Below are 22252 nucleotides of genomic sequence, written 5' to 3'. Positions count from 1 at the left end.
AATCCGTGAAGTAGAAATCTTTATTATTTTACCAGTCTTATAACATTGAAACCATAAGGACAAAACATGTTTTCAGGCCCAAGCATTTGTTTAACTTTCTTCCAGATAACAACAGTAAAATAGTAATTTTAAACATCAATACAAAGTACGTACTATATAGTGCGCCTCTGTGGCCTGACTCCGCTCTGTAATGTCTTTTTCTCCTGAAGCCATAACACAACGCACTGTGAAAAAAATCCGTGAAGAAGCAAGGCCATGATAGTTAAACCATGAAATAGCGAAGGATTACTGTATGTCTCTTTAAAGTGCATATGACCACCCTGTTTATTATTCATGTCATTTATTGGTGCTATATGACCAATGACCAATTAATAATGTTCCAAAGCTTTAGTTACTCATTATGAAATGATTTGCCATAGCCATTTGCTAAATTACCAGCAGTTTATTAAAGGGATGGATTTGCCACAGCATACAGTATTCTGTTGTGATTGCATTTTAAAACTAAATACAGTTACTGTGCTCTCAAAGCCTACTTTAAAGCTAATAAATCATATCCATAACTTCCACGCCAAAGACTACATGTGTGCAACTAAAACTCACAGTGGTGTGCATGTATCCTGTTGACAACCATCAGCCAAAAAAACACATTCATACGTCCTGTTATCTGACATAACACAAATTAGAACGCATTATTATTGATCAAAGCGACATGAATCTACCATTGAATGCATGTTTAAGTGCTATAAGGAAAACATCATTAAAAAAGTCTTGATTGTGATTACATGGAAAACAATCAAAGGAATAAATTACAAGGGCGATAACAGAGAACAAAACATTGTGTATTCACTTAAAATTACTGTTATGAATACATGAGTAAGATCCCCCCCCACCACCACTGCAGGATTAAATCATTTTTAACAGACGAAATCTGCATAGCGGAACACCATGTTGGTATCAGCAATACTTGCAAAAACAGATACAAACTGTACTGAGTCACAAGGCACTGTCAGCTGCGCCGTAACCATGGTTACGGCCCTCAGCTTCCTGACAATGATGTCCTCATAGATAAGTTTACCTTTGGTTCATATGCTCTTGAAATTACAAATGCAACGGTGACATAGTAGCTCACGCAAGGCTACTTTTGAATTAAATCCAGTGGATAGAAAGAAAAACTTCAATGCACAAATCTGCAAAAAGGTGCTAAAATGAAAGGCCAAATGAGTCGATTTTATCATTTGGGATAGTAATTAAGTGGCCCACATAGTAAAGATCGAATGCATGTCGGAACACATAAAAGCAAGACTCTATCTCAGCTAAATAATTCAACATGGTCTTTAAAATTTAAAACACGAGACGTACAGAAATAATCATATTGTACGTGTGATAAGAAGCCTCACAGCTAACTATAACATCTCTAAAAAGATAACAAAGCTCATCATTGTTCCAGATGTCTTTGTTACAAAAATATTGCGAGAAAAATCTATAGACAAATCTCACAACGGATATTTTGTGTATGGGTGTGTTGTGTTTTTAGAAACTCCACCGAGATGATCTATTGGTGGCTGTGTATACAGTACAAAACAATGTTCTAGACTTTGCAGAGCATGCAGTGTGTGACTCACGTGCTTTCACAGTGGACTACTTCATTTCATCTATTTGATTACATCCTAAGACTGACATCAACGCTTATAGGCCAGAGGTCACCAATGTGAGGAGCTCATGGACCTGTTTAAAATTTGCCCACCAGTAATTTCCTCGGAATTTTGCAGAAGTGATCCTTTGAAAACGTAAACAATCGGAGGCTAGATTAATAGGAATAAAGTGTTGCATAATAATAATAAAAATTCCAACATGCTTAGTCATGTTAGAAATCATGTTTTAACCTGGACAAAAACAAACACTAATCAGTATCCAAAAGAGCAGCTCTCAGTTTCCAAAAAAGTTGGTGACCCCTGCTATAGACGTCCCTGTTTTTAACCGCCTTAAGTTGCATGCACCGTCTTAGCATTCTTTTTACGAACAAATCAACGTCTTCTGGGATCATCAAGTACGAGATTTAGTTTACATACAGGTGGTGATTCTTCACAGAGACTTGACACTACAGAGGCAAGGACATTTCTTCTCTAGCTTATCATTTGGAATGTGATTCAGTCAGCAAGTAACCAAAGTTTTCTGCCTGCAGGACGGTATCAAATGCCAACGTATTTTGTGGATGTTATGGCTCATTTAGAAGCGCAGGTAAGTGCTACAAGGGACTAAGTAAGAAAAAAATGAATTTTTGAATAATATTTGCATACCAATACTGTTGTTTGGTCCATATACTATCGATGACTCATTATTGATAAAATTAGACAAGGTTAGACTTGCCGTCGACAGTGGCCATGTCTCATACATAATGTTGATGGCCAATTAAAATATTTCATAGATTCCCTTGCACAAGGTTATAAAACATCACATCCCAGGGAATTAATTTCTTTCCATCACATAAGGTGAACCATTACTATTTTAAATATGTGAGCCTTCCCTTTTACAGTTATTTGGCACAAAATTCTACCACAAACATTTCTGTGAAATAAAGTAGATGACACGAATATGAACATACACTAAAATGTCTTCTTGCGTAGACTACAAAATAGGACATACACTAACAGGTCTTGTGTCTTGGCTGTCATCAACACATGGGCGTGCCGAGGTGTCGCTTTTTGCAAGCTAGTACCTGTGTCGAACAAATGGGGGAAAAGTTACTCCTTACATTTTGCACATTTATGCAATTGAGATGTAAAGCAATTTCCAAAGAAATTTCGTTAAAAGAGATAGTCAACACTTACCTGTAGTAGTTGGGTTTGAAGGGACCGTTCTTATTCAGGCCCAAATATTTTGCTTGCTCATCACTGAGCTCCGTCAGGTGGGCATCAAAAGTTGCTAGGTGAAGACTGGCCACGTATTCATCTGGAAGGCAGGTTTTCAAAGTTATGTTGAAACAAAGTCGAATTTATCATTTCAGTAAGGTAGAATCCTTAATCGCCCTTACCCATTTTCTTAGGAAGCAGGTAAACATCTTGCTTGTATCGTCCCTCTGGAGCATTATATAACTCTATCAGGGCCAGTGCCTGAAAAAAAGGAAGTATAAAAAAAAATGCCTAAATGTAACTCAACTGCAGGTTGGCTACTAGCTACAATATTTTAATTACCCCAAAAAAAAACAGATGAAAAAGATGCCTGGCAAAAAGTATTGTACCCCTTGTTGTTACCTGAGTGGTGGCGGTGATGGACAGCACAAAGGTTGGAACAGTGGAGCAGCTGAGATTGAGGAGGCGTCCCTAAAAAAAAGCAACAGCATTCAAACTTTGTATTGCCTTTCCTACAACTACATACTTTCAAATTCCACTCTATAAATAAGAACAATGAATGTATCTATTGCATATGTCCGCTCACTTCAGCTAGCAGAATGACTCTCTTGCCGTCGGGCCAAATGACGTGATCGACCTGCGAACGCACCCTCTCCCATGTCAGCTCGGGAGTGCGAAGGCTTGCCTGGAGGGAGTTTCAATCATACACGGTTAGTGAGTTGCGTTTGACATCTCGAATAAATATCCAGTTAGAATACTCCATTTATGACTAGATATTTATTTTACCACATCAATCTCAGTATTGGAGTGCCCCATGTTGCACACAATGGAGCCATTTTTCATGCGGTCCAGCTGGTCTCTGGTCACCACATTCTTGTTTCCTGTGGAAAAGTACACCCAACTGTGAGCGTACACAGTCAACACAGCTCGATGCCTCGTGTTGAGTGGAGTTACCAGTGCATGTGATGGTGATATCAACATGGCGAATGACCTCATTCAGCTTGACAACTCTGAATCCATCCATGCTGTTCACACGCAACAAAAAGAGGTTGCATCACCACAATGAAAAAATGCGGTTGGAAATGTTTTGAGCAATACATAGTTTTGGCGAGCTTGACCCCATTTCTGATTTTGGTTTCCAATAAATACTCTCTTTGTTTTTCTCACCAAGCTTGCAGGGCACAAATAGGATCGATCTCTGTGATGTAGACAATCGCCCCGAGAGCTTTCAATGCAGCACAGCAACCTTTTCCAACCTACAAAGATAAAAAGAATGCATTCTACGTCGCGTTATGAAGATACGTCGGCGTGAGGTTATTACACAAGATGAAATGACGCATCTCACCTCACCGTAACCGCACACAACCACTTGCTTGCCTCCAAACATGACATCTGTGGTTCTCTTCAAGCTTGAAAACAACAGAGGCAGAACATGATCACACTGTGTGGAGGAGGGAAAAGGCCTGTCAGTGAATCTAAATCAGCTGAGTCAGCGTTCGACTGAACAGTCTGTCTTGTTGCACTGAATGTACTGCGGTGCAATTAATGACAGTCCTGTGTTCTCTAAAAATGTTAAATGCAATGGCCTTCACCTTCAAAACCATAAATGAGTTTTTTTCCAGTGTGGCCTTTGAGTGGGTTTGATGATGGAACAATTGCTACAAGTCCCTCTGGCCGATTATTAATCAGAGGGAAACAATAAATTGCGAAGTGGCCGGCAGTAGGACAGTTGAGAGCTTACAGAGCCGTAGACGCGTTGCGCAAGACCTATGAGGCCTTGGTGAAAATTAACAGAGCTAATATACTTTGGAGTGCTGTCAATTTTTCTTAGAAGTGATAATGGCATCTGATGTCTCTATAGAGCTGCCAAACAAACATTTTGTCCAATTGTTTGGACATGACTATCTTGCTCAGCCTACACAAACTCACACATCAGACCCACTCACCCGTCCAAGATGGACTCTCTGCAGCAGTAAAGGTTGTCAAACTTCTGCTTAGTCACAGAATCATTCACATTCATGGCTGGCACGCAGAGTTTGCCCGCTTTGGAGAGCTGATACAGCCTGGAAAGAGAAGACACGATGTGTTGTCTTTACATCGGACAGACAGCCCTGCTGTGTTTGAATATTGCGCTTGTGTATTGATGTTAGCAACAGATAACCTGTGAACCCCAGTGACGCTCTCCTCTACGATGCCTCGGATCTTCTTAAAGACATTTGGGTATTTCTTGTACATCCAGTGTGTCAGGTCGCCTCCATCGTCCAGGATCTAGCAGGAAACGATTTCTCAGTTGAACAGTATACATTTTCGACTCCAGCCTCCGATGTTGTTCGACTACCATATTAGGCTGCCATCCTTCAGTGTTGACACATCGGTCGATACACCACCAGAAATCATCCTCAGACTCCCCCTTCCAGGCAAACACGGCTACACCTGAAATGTAGCACATAGGTGACATCCAAATTTCCCACAATGATTACATTTGGTGAGTTATATGCAGGGCTACTCTTGCACCCTTCGAGTTGCTTGTCCTAACTTTGTTGCAAGCCATTAACACGCCAGAGGACAAATCAATAGAAGTGAAATAAATGACTTAGTTTGACCACCGCATAGCAACCACCTGATAATGTTTAATGTTTTCATTAAGTTCCCTGGTTCAAGCCCATTGGAGGTCCCGTTGTCTACAAAACTAAGACTCTTTTTTTTTTATCTCCAAAGTAATAACATGGGACAGTGACTTTTTGTACTGTATCCAAGCCAGAGCATTTGTGGGCCCATAGCAATGACCTTCAATGAATGTAATCTGTTCTGAGTGTTTACCTATCTCCGACAGAGCAGCGGCCACTTCATTTTGTGTCGAGTAAATGTTGCAGGCGGTCCAGCGGCACTGAGCCCCAAGAGCCACCAGTGTCTCAATCAGCACCTAAAACCACACACGGGAGTGCTTTGAGAAAGTGATGCTCGACGCTATGTAAAGAAACACCACAATTGATTAACTAGAATTAAAATGGAACAAAAGTCTCGATTTGGGCTCAAATGAAATATCTCACTGCGGTCTGTGCGGTGATGTGAGTGCAGCCCACAATTTTGGCACCTGCCAATGGTTTTTCACTCTGCGCTCGCTTCCGGAGAGCGATCAGTGCCGACATGTCTGAGGACAGAACGTTAAGAGAGACGAGTGAGAGCAGTGTGAGAGAGTTACAAGTACCCAAAGCAAAGCGAGGGAGGATTGATTGCATTATTTTCATGCTGCTCCTGTGCAAATTAGTTGGTGGGCATCCAAGTTATGGCTTTGGTGAATCCCCAAATCCCGATTTGCTCAATATCACGGCAAACTACAAACCACAACAATAAAAATATGACATGCTAGTAGGTGTCCTACCTTGTTCGGCAATCTCAATCTCACGTCTCCCAAACTCTGCTTGTTTAATGTTCTTGACGCAGAAGTCACTGCTGCCCTTGGAGTTGATCTGTGTTTTGTCCCGAGGTGAAGTTTCGTCGTCTGAGCTGTCTGTGTAGGACGCAGCTGGGAAATAAGATACAGAAGACAAACAAAGTCATTACTGTTTACCTTTTAGGACAAAAATTAGATGGGTCTGGGAAAGCTTCTTACCTGAGCTGTAGCTGTCGGTGGACGACTGGGAAATGGAGCGGGACAGGGAACGACGGCCTGCCTTGGTGGGGAACCGGCTGAACTCCTGCTTGTCCTCCACAAACTGGATTTGCTGAAAGTTGATCATAAAAATTGATCCGTGAACAAATGAAAAACTGGGATCTAAACAGCAATCAGATTTCTCAAAGAATGTCAAAGTCTGCTTTATTGTCAACATCTTCACATGTGCGATTGCTAATGCCAGTCTCGACGCTAGCACTGCAGATAGACCCTTCGAAAAGGAAATGACCTTTCCAAAACTCAACAGACACTGGAATATTCACACCATGACGCAACATTCTGAGCAAGAGTATAAGCTTTCGGATGCAATTCCAGTCATTGCGCTTCACCTCCCGGGTTTTCAAACGTGATCCATCGTTGGTTTCTAGGCACAACTGCTAAACTGCCTGCATACCAGTGTAAATAACACACCGTGGCAACAAAGAACAAAGTGGTTTCCTTGAGATGTACCTGACAAGACACAGGCATATTTCACCACACACAGGCTGGCACAGTCCCAAAGTAAGAGTTATGTGGAGATAAGGGAAAGGATTACCGTATTTTCCGGACGATAAGGCGCACCTAAAAACCTAGAATTTTCTCAAAAGTCGACAGTGCGCCTTATAGTCCGGTGCGCCTTATATATGGACCAAATTTCTACATTTAAACTGGCCCGAAGCATTATGTCATGAAATTAATCATAAGTGGCCCGCTGAAGACTATGAATCATGAATCAAAAAGACTATGGATCATTATTTTATGATTTGTTGCATCTGAAGTTGAAATAAAAAAAGATAAAATGGAGAATGATTTGATTTGGATAAAAAATCTGACATGATGAATTAATGGTGCGCCTTATAGTCTGGTTTGCCTTATATAAGGACAAAGTTTTCAAATGGGGCATTCATTGAAAGTGCGCCTTATAGTCCGGTGCGCCTTATAGTCCGGTGCGCCTTATAGTCCGGAAAATACGGTAAATAAAAAATATTTTCCTCAAATTTAGTTAAGGTAATTTAGTTAAATGACAATCTTTAATTCAAACTATGTTTTCCCCAAAACAAAAAAAGCAAAAGAACTGTGTTCAGGGATCTGTGATGCAATGCATTGTGTCACTTTAAAGAAGAAAAAGGAAAGAGGATGTGAAAGTATAAGTCCAGAACAAACTTGCTGGGTTAAAGATTGGACAAAGATTTCTGATGAGCCTGGTTAATGTGTATTTTTTTTAAAACTGGTCTTCTCTGGTACGCTTCAGCTTCAACAAAGATACTTTCCATTGGCTTTACAATATTTCATGGACTTACTTCCTTATACTCTTTGATCATGTGGAACAAACAAGCACAGTGTTCGCTTCGTATTAGCTGTCACGCATGTCCCAACTGTAGTGTTTACAGTGTGCCTGTGCACAAGACACTCCATCTTCTTGGATTGATCTCCCCTTATTTTTGCTCAGTGTACTGTCAGACTAAGTGTCTCCACGGTGATCTTGTTTGGGGTCACACGAAACCTTCATGTGTAAAGTCTAGCAGACAAGAAGAAAAGGCCAAAGGATGGATGTGGCATTGCCAGAAATGAAAATACATTTTGCTCAATTCGTAGGCTGTTGTGTAGCTGATGCATTGATGAAGTCATTCAATTCAAATAGTGGAATCGAAGAAATATTTAGACACATTATAAAATTAAAGTAAAATAATGCTCCTGAAAAGGTAGATATTTAAATACCGTTTTTTTCATGTATAATGCGCAAAATTTAACTATTGTCCTAAAATCTGGGGTGCGCATTATACATGGGTACAAAAAATTTTTTTTTTAAATCCGGATATCATATGGACGCCGCCATTACAGATGCGCTTTCTTCTCTGCTGTTCACTTCAAACACGCTCCATACAAACACAATGCAAACACAAATCCGAAACATTTCTTCGCTATTGAGTATGCTAGCGCATGCGCAGTGATACTGACCGGAAGAATAACATCCGGTTGTTCCCAAAGATGATCTTTTTTCTGAAATAATTTTTTGTTCACGGACTTAAGTTGGAGTCAAAATTTGGATGCGTATTATACATGGGTACAGGCTTTTTTCCAGCATCAACGTGCCATTTCTAGGGTGCGTATTATACATGGGGGCGCATTATACATGGAAAAGAACGGTATCTATTGGCTAAACTGAACCAGAAGCTAGTTATAGGGCTTAAAGAGACCAGTTGGCGGAGTTTAGATTAGCTGGGTGTTACACACATTAAACGATTATTGCCTGAAATAGGTCACAAAATGCGGCACTACCAAGCCTCGATGTGTTTCGATCTTATGACAGCGTAGTTACCTTTTTAACCGGCTTGTGAGTGGGCACGGCGCTGAAGGCGGACGACAACTCTTCCATGTTCATCTCGGTGTTCTTGCTCACCGTCATGACAGAATATTTCTCGGCTACGTTTTCGCTCTCTTTCACCTCTTTGCTCGCCTGCTTCACCTCCAGCTTCACCTCCGCGGTCGGCTCTGACATGGTCGGCGGCGGTCTGTCAGTAGTTACCAGGACAAGAACGAAAGCCTTCGGTTGACTTCGTGCCGATTAAGTCCTTCGTCTCTCTGCCTGTCGACGTCAGACGATGTCTGGGCAAATGCTTGCGAGCTTTGTCGTACCGACGAGGGGGGAAAGGATTCTCAAATGACGCAGCGTATAATGTAAAGTATAGAGTTTTTTTTGTTTCTTTAGCGCTGTGAGTGTCGCTGTTATGTTGGGAGCCTGAGTGAGGTCGTGCTGTTCCTCGGACGAGCTCAACTGTCACCTGCTGCCCCAGCTGAGTGAGTTTGTGGGCGGTGGCGAACGGGTTGTGGGGGCGTTTCCCTCGACAAGAAGCGTTCACGAGTATTGGAATTCTGTAACTCCTAATATTTTGATGATTCTAATTTGCAAATGTTCAAGACAGAGACATGCTCCTAACTTTGCATATTTTGTTTGCTTTTCCTTTTTATGCCTTTGAATGTATCCAAACCGTCAAAATGTTGTTGTTTTTTAAGTAGGACTTCAAGCATGGCCGATTCAGCATAGGAAAAACAACCCATATAAAATTACGACAATAAAAATTGATTAATTAAAAAATATATATAAATGTCTAACGTTATCATTGGTATTACATGGAAATGACCCAGTTGCATTTTAAATCGGAGCTAGGGGACCTAAAATTGCCCCGCCCTCCCAGATCGACGAGGGTAACTGGATGCGGACGATACAACACGCCATTTTCCATCGACAGCGGGAAAAGTACATTACGTTCTAAGAAAGCGCAAAGCAAATCAAACTCCTAATCAACATCGATAAGGTAGGAAGTATTTTCATCATCATCATGTACGTGAGCATGTAGCCTTGCATCATTGTTCGTGTTATAATTGGAGACAAATATTTGATCCTTTGTTTGCTTTCTGTGACCGAAGGGTGAGGCCTTGAAACAGGCGACGGCCATTTTAGCTCTTCTCGTCGCTAGCCGTTAGCTTCGACGGGACGAAACAATGGCGTTTTATGCGAGTTACACATTTAAATGGCTGAGATGGTGCAACACCACTTTGTTGATTATGTTACCAATGGACGATTTGTTAACTGTGAGACTCCGGGAGCAACCCCCTTTTGCGCTAACATTAGCATAGCCGATCTTGAAAAATGGGCCGGGGCCTTTTCTGACTGTCCTCCCTCCAAGACGGTATGCGATGAAGGATGTTTGTAACACAATATGGATGTAATGTAAAAGGTAAACGTTAATGCATCATACGATCGACGTGTTTTTGTCTCTCACATACCTGTTGCGATTTTTCTTTTTTCCATTTCCCGCTCGAAACAATTGATCATATCATATATGTTCATGTAAACTGCCTTACCAATGTGATCAATTGATTGTAAGTTAAACCAGTAAAATAACCTTAATTTTAAACATCCCACTTTTACAGATCCAGCCATGCACCGTGAATGTCCACTTGACTGCAAAGTCTACGTTGGAAATCTGGGCAACAATGGAAACAAGACAGAGTTAGAAAGGTCGTTCAGTTACTATGGGCCTCTCCGCAGCGTGTGGGTGGCGAGAAACCCCCCAGGCTTTGCCTTTGTCGAATTTGAAGACCCCAGAGATGCTACTGATGCGGTGCGAGAGCTTGACGGAAGGTAGGGATTGAGCCCAACTAAACGTGAGATACAATCAGGACTATGGAAACTAATTGTCGCATTTCATATTTTCTGGTTTGTCTAGAACATTGTGTGGTTGCCGTGTGCGAGTAGAGCTGTCCAACGGGGAGAAACGCAGTCGCTCCCGCGGCGCCCCGCCATCGTGGAGCAGACGTCCCCGAGACCGAGATGATTACAGGCGGCGTAGTCCACCGGCAAGGCGGAGGTGACACTGCGAGATGTTTTTGACGTTGGTCGGCCATAGCCTACATTTGTAATCATGGCAATTTCTGCCGTCACTGTCATTCGCGGGATACTTTCCAAATTGGGGTTACTTTTGTCTTTTTACGTGTGATTGTTCCATTTGTAAAGGCTTGTTATCAATATCGGTGACAGTATCGTTTTATAGGGACAATTAAATAGAGACAATATTAGTATAGGATGAAAATAGAAGCTTCCATTATATTTTGTAGTCCCTGCGAAGTGATTTGACTACATACTGTATGTTCTGGTGCTTCGTCCCCTAGCAAGCAAGGCCTTGTTAATTTTAAAAGTCTGGAGGATGGAGATGGTCTCGTTGCTATTTCCAATGCACTGGAAGCTCCGTTCTAAAACGAAATTGGACAAAAATATTTCTTGGAGTAAGTAACATTTTCAGACTAGTAGTTTTTTTGTTTGTTTTTTAACTTCTAATATATTTTACCCAAAGTTAACGTAATCACTTTGCTGGGACTGCATCGTCTAGCAGCTTTCTAGATTAAATGTAGATCGTAAGCTTTAAGCACCAAGTAAAGCACCAATCGACTCAAGAGGTTGTTTCTACATTGACTGTATGAAATCACCCAAAAGTTGTTAAACTGGGAAAAGGGGTAAGAGTGCCAAATGTGATGCATTTCCTTTTTGATTGAGGATGCTTTTTATTTTCCATATATATTAATAAGAATGAAACCCGTTGCAGAGCCACCACCATGCCTCTTCTCACCACCCTCAGAGTCAATCAACTAGTCCTCTTTCAGCATCATGTGACTGCTGACCATCGTGCCTCAATCAGCTTGACTGGCGCTGTCACATGACCCAGGCATGGCCAGTCGTCAGGTTGCACCAGGCCATTGGTTCCTCATCATGCTCGTCTCAGCCACCTCCTCCTTCAACCTTAACCCAAACGGCAGCGGCCCACCTCACATTCCAATCAGCGTATCGCGTTTCCAAATGTCGACAACCTACCAGCGGCAGCCTTCGGCTAACCAATTAAAGCAGGGAAAAAGCCGCAGCCAGCCCCCCCGCCTGCCTGCCGCCTTATCACCTCGCAGCATCTGGCCAGGCCTATTCTGCCAATTCTTCCTACCCGGCCTACAGTCTGCCTCCCTTTCGTCATATCTAGCTTGTTGAAAACCAAAAATACTAGTAAGTTTTCCTGCTTCATTCAGTACACTGATAACAGTTTTAAAAGTGAAGAGACAGCTGGTTTAGAGGTTTTTTTTTTTTCTAACAGACAACTTTGTCATTTTTGTCCTCACCCATTACTGTAACTTCTTTTTTTTTTTTTTTTTTCCCCCTTCCCTAAAAGGTAAAGGGCCCACCATCAAATGTCCGGAAACTTGTCCAGACATTAAATTAGACGTATAAGGGGGTTTGAGCGTAGTTATCAACTCATTTATACTGAATTAATTTGGCTACTTGGTTGTTTCCAAACGTTGTCGTGGTGAGCATGCAGTGGAGCAGTAAGACGTTAATCCTACAAAAGTGCCAGTCCATGGGGTGGCGTCCTATCTTCACGTAGGGCCAGTTGGTGTTATTAGTTGGCTCATCTCGAGGCTTTGGCTTTATTTGCAATTCTAACGGTAGTTGTTGAATGGACCTTGTCCTGTGGGTTAGGTGAGACCTTCGGAAGGGTGTATTGGTATACGGCCTAATCCTAGTATAGTTTGTAAAACCTTAGTCCAGTCCTGATGGGGGTCCACAAACTATAACATGGGTTGTGTGTAAAGGTCTAGCCATGAGGGATGCATCAGTTGAGGTTTTTAACATTTTCGTATTTTCCCCACACAGATCTCCACGCAGGAGGAGCTTCAGTCGCAGCCGCAGCAGGTATGTCACTTTTCGACATGATCGTTCAAACCCGGGCTTCTACTGTGATAACCGTGTCATGTTTTTGTGGCAACAGGATATTATCGAGATGAGCTACTCAAGTCTCGCTCAACCAAACATGGTAGTAGATTTAATGGGCTGTTTGTTTCTTTTATGCAGGTCTTTCTCAAGAGACAGGAGGAGGGAGCGGTCCCTCTCTCGGGACAGGAACCACAAACCTTCAAGGTCCTTCTCTCGGTCAAGGAGGTATATAGCCTTGAATCCTTTCAAATACGATTGTAGCTTTCAGCTAAATCGCAACTTTGTGTGCCTTTCTCTTTTCACAGTCGCTCCAGATCTAATGACAGAAAGTAGAAGAACAGGATGAGAGATGATGAAAACGGTTGTACTTTGTTTTCAATTGATAGACATTGTTTTTTATCCGTCAAGAGTTTTAGGCTCCCTGATTTTGTTATGGTCATTTTACATAAATTTTTGGGTGTGCACGGGAGTGATGTTTTCATACCAGTCCTGAAAGTGCACCACCTTAGCATTCCACCAGTAATCACCCAACAATGTGTTGGTCTTTCTGTTTTTATAAATGGATGTGTAGTTTGACCCATAGTTTCATTGTGTTTGGATTTGGAAGGAAGAAATTTGCGCGCTGCATTCCTTAGTGCGATATTGAAGGCCAACTGATGTTCATGCTACTTTCTTACGAAATAGTGAAGATTTCCATCCATGTGTGGGTGGGTGATCTAAGAGGAATAAAACCTATCCGTTGACCTGAATCAATTTTTCATTTTCTGTACTTTGATACTATGTGTAATTGTCCCTCAATTAAAGAGACTGGTTGTTTCAAACAAGTTTACACTGCTTTTCCTCTCATTGCTATCTTTGCTCATATGTGGTAAGTTCCAATAATCAAACTCTAGTTCCTCAATTAGAGGCCATCTTTTTATTTAGGTGCTCCCAAAATGCTATGGGAAACTTCAGTTGGTTAATTTTGGTTTTAATTCAGTTTAATAGGACAAGTGTAGCATTACAAATAAATTTGCCTATTGAGGAAATACAGATGGCGCTGTTTTCACATATTGCTAACGAAGCTGCACAACTGGTAAATTTCTTTACTCATCTGTATTGGCCACTTTTGGGTTTCTCCTGAAAGGTGATGGTTTTGGAGGTAGGAAGATTTCGCCCGACACTGGTTTCTGGATTTCTGCAGCAAACTACACAATTGATTTACATTTGAGCTCTCCCTTGATTCAGGTTGGGGTCATCTGCATATTTATCATGTTGGTTACATCGTAATTGTGAATTTAGTACAATACTCCAATATTATCGGGAAAAGTTCTCCACCCCTAGATTATTACACTCACTATAACCTGTGGGGTTAATGTCATAACAGTGGGCACCATCATAGAAGATAATACTGTATGAATCTAATCCGGGAGTGTTGTCAATAACACACTTCAAGGTTACAAATTTATTTAGGTGCTCTTGTGGTTAAATTATCTAATTCGCCTGTTTGAGTGTTTTAACCCTATACCCAAAAAAAGATAAGACATCCAAATAACGCTGTCCTTGTGTGGCTGATAAAATTGTGAATGCATGAGTATAATCGGTGCAGTCCTGCACACATTTGTACAAGGAATAAGTCATGTTACATATATGGTAAATATGTACAAAAAATAACAGATATGCAAGTCTACACACTAAATATTGATGCTGCAGATAAAACTGTTATAATACTTATCAGGAATAATTATAAAAGGGGTGTTTGTATTTTAAAGAAGCTGAGCAAGCAGCTGTAAAAAGCAGAGGACATGATGTGCTTAATGAAGAGTTTATTCAAAGATAATCAGAAATTCCTTTTTCCCTGAGATCAAAATCTCGCGACCCACGGGAGGTCTCCCCACTAACACCACCCGCTCATCCCACTATCCAATTACATTTTGCAGTCCCACGGCTGGTATGTTCACGCATACATTCCACGTGAAGAGGCATAACGCGCTCACACACACACACACACACACACACACACACACACACACACACACACACGTGGAGAAGCGGGGCCGGCCTCTCAAAATTGCGCGCGCCTTTCCACGATTTGCGCAAAGGATTCTATAGATGGGTCGAACTTGTGACGTGTTCGTGGGCCGTGACTCACGGGTCTCCGCTAGGGCGGCTCTCGTGAATTAGCGGGAATCCACTCAGTTACTTTAGTTAAGGTATCTAACCCACCCACTGTTATGTAATAAACATGATGGATGTGAATGTCATGTGACGACCACGGAGAGGTGACACGTAGAAAACACGGGAGCCATTTACAAAACGTCTACACTGTTGTAATTAAAAGTTAAATACAACAGAACTGCATTTGAAAAGTACATAAAATGGATTAAAAAAGAATAAGCCGTTAGCATGGCTTGCAGTGTTCATTTCAACATATTCTATTTTTAAATGTTGTAAAAAAATATATATAAGATCGATTCTTTCACAAACCACAAGTCTGTAAATGTTTAATCTGCTCATCATATCATTACATTATACTTACATAATTAATTGAGGATAACATGACTATTTCATTCAATTTTCAACAAACAAAAATTTTGCAACAAACATAAAAATATACTTGCAATATCTTGCTGTTTTTTAAAGACACCGATTTTTACCAGGCAAATGAAGCATATGCAGGATTTGCTTTAGGTGTGGTGAACCAAATCCTTAAGTTTAACACCTGCAGTGTTGTGACCATTGAATGTATGTGGCTGCAGCGCAAAGGCCTCGAGCAGCAGAGCTCAGCTGCACATATTGACAAACCTTCACTGTAATGTATAGCCAGCCCCTCAAATGCTGATCATTTACAAACGTATCTTTGTGTTTACACTCATTTCAGTACATATGAGGACTGGATGTATTAGTCCTATTATTATTAAACTGGAACCTAGGAACCTGTAGTTAATGTTGCAGAGTGGGGAAGGTCAAAGAGCACAGCGTGAGTATACAGCAAATACACCACTGTAACTGCACTGAGGTTGCAACATCTTCAATTCCCGAGGCTAAACTGGGTGAGCACAAATTTGCCCACCTCTGGGTTATATCAAGGGTAGTGGGCCAAACCTCCTATGTTCCAATTTTGTCATATTTTTTCCCCTCAAAGGGATACTATTTGTCAGTCTCCATGAGGGGAAAATGCTGACAAAATGACCTTCCACGCATCTACAGACATTGAGGTGCTGGAATTTCCTTCAAGCACTGATCCAAGTGTCACGTGTCACTGGGCTCGATACACGTGTGGGAACCCAGCAAGCCACACCCCCACACAAGAAACTGAGCTCCCCGCCCATCGCAAGTCTAAAAGCCCCTGACTAACCTCCGTGTGAGAAAACTTGAGACACCAAGTTGTCTGTCGGTAACCTCACAAAGCTTGTCATCCTTTTTTAGAGGCTAACGCCAAAGGGCTTGAACTAGCACAGAACAAGGCTTCAATCAGACGACTGTAGACTGTCACTGTAAGTAAAGCGATTTATGTGTTTTTCAATTGTTCTTGACTTTAAATTGGGGCTATTTTGTCTGTTTTAAAAGTGACCTAATTAGCATTATGGAATAAATAAGAATGTCTTCCACCTGGTTGAGTGATGTCCTAGTAGTAGTTGAAGTAATAGCAGTAGTAGTAGATTATTACATTATCAGAATCAGCTTTTTTGAGCAGGTTTGTACATGTCAAAAAGGAAATTTGACTCCGGTTAATCTCAGCCTTTGTCCAACATTTAAGTGATTTATACAGTAGTCTTGATTTTCATTTGTTATAAAATTACTTACCAGAGTTGTTTGGCAAAGGGAGCGTGTCAGTCTTAGTTGACAGGTCATAGTAGGCCGACACGAGTTTGGTACTCACGTGTACCGGCATAGTAAGTGGGCTGGCTCTCCTTCTCCCGCCACAGCCTTGAATCCCTCGCTTCGGTCCTCCCATCCAGCAGTCCTCCTGCGTCATTTCCGTTTTAAAGGGAGCGGCGGCATTTCAAATGTAATGATACTCGCCCAAAATGTCACATTCTTTCCAAATTGGTGTAGAAATGCCTATAGATTAAATTGTAGAGCAATTATTTAAAAAGCCAATTAAAACATACATTTCACAGGAATCAAGTCACCATTTATGTCATAAGAGGGTGGGAGGTCAAAAGTCAACTTTTCCAAAGTCATTCTCAGAATGTTCTTAAGTCCATTACAAGCCACCTATACGTTCATATGCCTTATATGGAATTGCGATTCTTACTGCCATAATCGTAGACCTGGTCTACAGGAACAGTTGAATTTTCTTGAAGTACATTTGGAAATGTCAAGATGGGTGGGTGGGGTCAGTGAAGTTATGAGTCCCGTGAGTACAATGATCCTATGTATAGCTTTACTGTTTCAGACTCAGTAAAGTCTGAGTCAGACGTGTGTATTTCAAAACACGTGAGAACGGTCTCTCGAGTTCAAATGAATGAGCCCCAATTCCTGGAAAAATGGCACATTGCACCAGTCCTCTTTGACTCCCTCCTGTGGCCAGATTGAGTAGTGCAGATGTTCTACCAGAACCTTTGGCAAATATCCAATGAATATTTGTGAATAAAAAGTGTCTTTTAAATTCTAAAGTCAAACATTACACTATCAACACAAAAAATGGTACCCAAAAAAGGTCGATTTTGAGGTCTTTAGATATTTTAGAGCTTATCAGAGTATCGCAGTGGGAGGGTCTGGGTTCGAATCTCAATACTGGCATCCCCGTATGTTCAGAGCTTGTGTTCAGTTTTGATGTGTATGTCTTTCTATGTTACTGAAGTTTCTAAATTGACCATAGGACCTGCCCAACCCTTCCTGGATGGGTGTAATGACTCATTATTCTCACAAGATACAGTTGATTCCTTCCTGTGTAGCTTTTAGGGTAAACGTACCATGCCAGTATTCCCCCTCGACGAATTGGTTATCACGATCATCATCATGATGTTGCTTTATTCGCTCAATTTACTTGGCCCTACATGCCCCCTTGTGTGATCTTCACAAGTGGACCATTGCGGTCCTTTCAATGCAGATGGCCTGAGAGCACCTCCTAGTGGTGCAGTCATCCAACTTTAGCCTGAGAACTTGCCCTCACATGTCTGAGTGAAACTGTGTCCGGACATGTACAAGTCCCGCTCGTGTGGGAGGGGCTAGTGAGTCACGTCTCAGGCTGAGTATTATAAATAGAGTCCACACTAACACCAATCTCAGATGCGCTGTTATACTCACTGAGGAAGCTTACAACAATGGTAAGACACTTTTTGAAATGTCTGAAGGTATAGCTTCGAACTGTAGTATTGGATTTAGAAAGTTCAAATGTTGCTCATGGAGAAATCACTTTTTGTATTAAGCAAATATTGAGCTTTGGTACAGTTTGAGACTTTACCACCTTCTGTGTGTGTGTTTTTTTTTTAGTGTCGAATGATGGCAAACATCAAGCGGATCTCGAACCCCTTGGGGAAACGCTCTGCGCGGCGGAACCTGTTCGGCCCAGTTGACAGGGCGCAGCTGCGGGCGGACTACCAGGCCGCCCTGAGGAAAGACCTGGAGGAGGCGTCGCAGCGCTGGGGTTTCGACTTCATATCCAACCAGCCTCTGGCCAGTGGCAATTTCCAGTGGGAGAGCGTCCCAGGCGCCAAGGTGCCACGACTCTACAGATCCACTATGCTGGGCAAGGCAGCGGGTCAAAGGGCAAGAGAGGTGACGGTCCACCCAAAGAGAGTCCGGGCGGGGCCCCCAGAGAACGAGAAGGAGAACATCCCTGAAAACAAGTCCGAGAAATGTCCTTTCAATATGGAGAGAACGCCAAGGAAGATGGAGAATGGAGGACTCAAGAGGAGGCAAACAAACATTACAGGTATATTTACACCTGGCTATTTTTAACAAACCTTTGAATTTTTTATTGTCATTACCATGTTTTTATAATGTTATAGAATGGTATTTTTTACACACTTTAAAAACATGCATGTGACATGCAGTCAAGCCCCATTTTATACGAGATTAATATGTAATTGCTCATCCACTTCATTAGGTGGCAGTGGCGCTCTCATTGTCGGTGTGAGCAAGGAGGGTTTTGAATAGCTTTATATTCATTTCAATTGAGAAAACTGAGCATCTTCATGAGCCATCTGCAGTTTGATTTGCTGAGATTTGCCTTCTCAATGTTCTCCTCTCTCTTCCTCAACAGATTTCTATCAGACAAAGAGAAGAGTCGTTGGAATGCCGCTAAAATCCAGTGAGTGATTCACACCCTTCTCCCCCAATTGGTGCAGCCTTCCTAAAAGAGTGCCAATATTCCAACAAGAACACTCAAGAATGCCAAATTGGGCAAAGACTGGACAGTTGCTTCTAGGGAGTCAACATAAGGGACCTCAGCCATCGTGCATGTTTTTAACGTTCATTTTGGGTCTTGTATTCATTGTAAATGTGGGGCGGGGATATCAAGATATTAACAATTGATCTGCAGAGATAACTGTTAATCTTTGCACTAGTGGATTTATCATTTGGATCAAGTGAATATCCCAAGTGTCGACTGAAATAACGGACAGTTTTCACGTGTCAGCCACACGGAAGCGGAGAAATGTAGGATGACCGTTACTTGAAATAGACATCATCAGGGTTCACACCAATCTGCCTCGACCAAATCAACAATGACGGAGGATGGAAAGTCCATTGGCTCCTCTTTGCTGGAATCCACTTTTTACACTTTTTTTTTTTTTTTTACTTTGTTGTTTGTCATTGATGGGAACAAGTCATCATGTTTTGTATTTTTTTTCTACCCCAAATACCACTTACCGTGTGTTTATACTTTATATTGTTCGATGCAAGAAAGCGTTCTAAGGTGTTTTTTTTTTTTTTTTTTTTTTGCTTTACTTAGATTAGATGTGATCGCAAAAATGTTTTCACCCTCAGTTAGCGTATTATTTACTAAGCTAGAATGAAGTGCCAATCCTCTCCTATTGCTCTAATGTGTGCAATGTATTACACTAATTGTTGTTCTCAGATTAAAAAAAAAAAACGTTTGCATCCTTCTTATTTATGTCTATCTTATTTTGGCAGTCCTGCTGCTTGGGTTAATTTGAGCTGGTGTGGAAAAAGGTCATTTCAATGCTCACAAAGTGACAGCCTGGAGATGATGAGCCCAAATATTGACTGTACTTCCTGCTTATTGATGCTCGTGCACAGGGCCTGCTATATACTGTTTTAAGTGTAAAGCTACAAATGAAAAATCCACCCTTTATTTATTGTACTGTAAGTTGTGTTCATTGACTTCAAAATGAAAATAAAATATCTGAATTAAATAAGTCTGTTGTCATTTCCAATAGTAGGGGCGCACTGCAGAGATTTTCGACTGGTGCACTTTAATTCTCTTCACCAACGTCATGGCACCGTGAAAACTATTAAATGAACTTTTAAACATTACAAACAGCAGCTCTTATTAAAATGAAAATAATGACATTTGTTAGACAAATAAATAATACACTTAGTTTCCTCATCCCTCCTTCTGCTTCGAAGGGCGCTAAGTTTGAGTTGTTTTTCCAGCCTAGCTTCCGACTTGACCTCGCAGTACGTCTTTATATATAACAGGCAAACGGCACAACAACAAAAAAAGGCACATTAAACGATTTTCAACACAAAATATGACAAGTAAAAACATCGTCTTACCACACTGAAGCAAGGTGAAGTTGTCGTAAACCGAGACGTGAGCAGGAAGTTTGGAGTCACCAAAACAGGAAGTAGTAGAAAATGAGCTCTGCTCTTCACAATAAAGGTACAGAACGTAAAATGAGAAAATCCATATTATTTTCCTTTTTTTAAAAATTGTCATTTACACTGGGTGATTGTGGACACAATAGAGAGTGAACCAATACAGTTTTCATTTTGACTCATGTCCATTTGAGTGAATCTGGTGCTTTAAAGGGGCGATTAGTCACATTTAATTAAACCCTGGCCCAACAGCGTCAGTAAATATACATATTATTCAATTAACAAAAGTGTTTTTCAATAGTAGCTATATGTATATTTATTATATTTATATTATATTATTATACATGTATAGCTAGCTATTGTAGCTATTTGTTTTTGTTAGCGATAATAACCTCATAATTAAGTGAAGACTAAGTAGTCCATAGTATGTTTGCCTAGTACAGGATTTACCCGGCCTCCAGCCCAAAACCAGCTCATTTGTGACCATAATGAGGACAAGCACTATAGAAAATGGTTAGTTGGACACCACAGGCTGGATCAAATCTTACTTACCTTATGCTTCTCATGGCTTGCAGGTTCCCCACCTGTGTCCCTGAACTAAGTCATGAGTCATGGTCTCCTGGGCAACATAGCACTAACCATCACCATGGCAACCTCTTACCACCCAGATGAATCAACGGTGTCTCTGCTTTTGATGTTTCCCTGCACTTGACCTGATTTCTGTCAATCCGACTTCTATTTTAAACACAATTCTTATAATAAGAGTGCCATCGCTCTCGCGTCCTTGCTAGACGGGGATGGATGGGGACCTTTTTATCTTGACAAAATAAAAGTGCATCGTTGGAAAGAGCACTTAAAGTAATTGACTCCAAATGTTATACTACGTTTGCATTGTAGGTCTCTGTGCAGTATTGTTTTATTTATGTATTTATGTATTTATGTATTTATGTATTCATGTATTCATGTATTCATGTATTCATGTATTTATGTATTTATGTATTTATGTATTTATGTATTTATGTATTTATTTATGTATTTATGTATGTATTTATTTATTTAACCACGAAATTATTTTTATAATTATACAATAATAATATTATTAAGTTGCAGCCAACATTATGCGATCTATAAGCAGAACTCAAATCATTCCTCATTGTAAGGAATGCAAATGTCATTAAAAACATAGCGTGCAATTGAATCAAACCATTGCAAACATGCTTTTGCTTTGGAAAAATTGATCAACATGTTCAGCAATTTTCTGACATGTTGGAACTAAAAGTATCTCAATCATGAACAATTTATGTTTGTGCATTATACCATTTAAAACATGGCTTGTGCAATGAATGAATGAACAACTTATTCTTAACGATAACGGAGCAGATTGTTTAAATTTCTACTGCAGCTATCCCCCCCCCCCCCCTCTTCGCCACAGGCCCTTCTGCGCTCCTTTTGCCCCTCCCACACCTCTACTCCAACAGTGGCGGCGCTACGCCTGCGCTAAATTCGCTCCCATCCCCACCCCCGCCATCATCTGCTCCCACCTCCATTACAGGGCAGGACAGGGAGCATTTGCACCGAAAGGAGGGGATGGGAGGGGAGGAGAGGAGAAGGAAAGGAGAGAGAGAACTAGATCAGAGCGGCCGAGAGTGCGAGGAAGAGGAGACGACGAGACTGCAGATGTCGACGGCGTCAACAATGGAGCCGCATAGGACCTCCTGAGGTGATCGTCAGCCAGGCGTCGGCTGAGGGTGAAGATAGGTGGAGCGGGGTGGGGTGGGGGGC

The 22252-nt window shown here is 41.3% G+C and overlaps 3 protein-coding genes and 1 long non-coding RNA gene across 5 annotated transcripts; 2 read left to right on the top strand and 2 right to left on the bottom strand.

Moving 5' to 3' along the window:
* Positions 1-2: 2 nt before the first annotated feature.
* LOC133162753 (S-adenosylhomocysteine hydrolase-like protein 1) lies at positions 3-9318 on the bottom strand. Of its 2 annotated transcripts, XM_061292173.1 has the most exons (17): positions 8822-9318; positions 6463-6574; positions 6232-6375; positions 5900-6000; positions 5670-5772; positions 5188-5282; positions 5011-5117; positions 4796-4912; positions 4195-4258; positions 4017-4105; positions 3804-3874; positions 3636-3730; positions 3436-3534; positions 3252-3320; positions 3032-3110; positions 2829-2949; positions 3-2716 (listed from the first exon to the last, which is right to left on the bottom strand). In XM_061292173.1, exons 1-17 carry the CDS (start codon positions 8999-9001, stop codon positions 2710-2712), a joined length of 1653 nt encoding a protein of 550 aa, XP_061148157.1. In that variant the 5' UTR covers positions 9002-9318; the 3' UTR covers positions 3-2709. The 2 variants fall into 2 exon arrangements, with proteins under 2 accessions (XP_061148157.1, XP_061148158.1); XM_061292174.1 differs by lacking the exon at positions 3-2716 and having other exon boundaries at positions 2825-2949.
* Positions 9319-9668: 350 nt separating this feature from the next.
* Positions 9669-13586, top strand: srsf3b (serine and arginine rich splicing factor 3b). The gene is made up of 6 exons (XM_061292176.1): positions 9669-9818; positions 10438-10648; positions 10734-10874; positions 12698-12736; positions 12896-12982; positions 13063-13586. Exons 2-6 carry the CDS (start codon positions 10446-10448, stop codon positions 13088-13090), a joined length of 498 nt encoding a protein of 165 aa, XP_061148160.1. The 5' UTR covers positions 9669-9818; positions 10438-10445; the 3' UTR covers positions 13091-13586.
* LOC133162757 (uncharacterized) lies at positions 13224-20487 on the bottom strand. Its single transcript, XR_009716270.1, has 2 exons — positions 20429-20487; positions 13224-18524 (listed from the first exon to the last, which is right to left on the bottom strand). It is a non-coding gene; the product is annotated as an uncharacterized LOC133162757 (long non-coding RNA).
* cdkn1a (cyclin dependent kinase inhibitor 1A) lies at positions 17926-20067 on the top strand. The gene is made up of 3 exons (XM_061292175.1): positions 17926-18012; positions 18179-18620; positions 18951-20067. Exons 1-3 carry the CDS (start codon positions 18010-18012, stop codon positions 19004-19006), a joined length of 501 nt encoding a protein of 166 aa, XP_061148159.1. The 5' UTR covers positions 17926-18009; the 3' UTR covers positions 19007-20067.
* Positions 20488-22252: the final 1765 nt, after the last annotated feature.

This window comes from Syngnathus typhle, linkage group LG11 (assembly GCF_033458585.1).
Source record: "Syngnathus typhle isolate RoL2023-S1 ecotype Sweden linkage group LG11, RoL_Styp_1.0, whole genome shotgun sequence".
Taxonomy (NCBI): domain Eukaryota; kingdom Metazoa; phylum Chordata; class Actinopteri; order Syngnathiformes; family Syngnathidae; genus Syngnathus; species Syngnathus typhle.
The sequence above is the reverse complement of the archived record's forward strand: the minus strand, read 5'-3'. Positions and strand labels throughout refer to the sequence as shown.

Excerpts from the sequence above, each read along its gene's own strand:
- LOC133162753 (XM_061292173.1), bottom strand. The coding sequence starts at position 9,001 with ATGTCAGAGCCGACCGCGGAGGTGAAGCTGGAGGTGAAGCAGGCGAGC. Across the intron at positions 5,283-5,669 it reads CGCTGCTCTGTCGGAGATAG|GTGTAGCCGTGTTTGCCTGG; the intron begins GTAAACACTCAG and ends GCTACATTTCAG. Across the intron at positions 3,111-3,251 it reads CCATCACCGCCACCACTCAG|GCACTGGCCCTGATAGAGTT; the intron begins GTAACAACAAGG and ends CCTTTTTTTCAG.
- srsf3b (XM_061292176.1), top strand. The coding sequence starts at position 10,446 with ATGCACCGTGAATGTCCACTTGACTGCAAAGTCTACGTTGGAAATCTG. Across the intron at positions 10,649-10,733 it reads GTGCGAGAGCTTGACGGAAG|AACATTGTGTGGTTGCCGTG; the intron begins GTAGGGATTGAG and ends TGGTTTGTCTAG. Across the intron at positions 12,983-13,062 it reads TCCTTCTCTCGGTCAAGGAG|TCGCTCCAGATCTAATGACA; the intron begins GTATATAGCCTT and ends CTCTTTTCACAG.
- cdkn1a (XM_061292175.1), top strand. Across the intron at positions 18,621-18,950 it reads GAGGCAAACAAACATTACAG|ATTTCTATCAGACAAAGAGA; the intron begins GTATATTTACAC and ends CTTCCTCAACAG.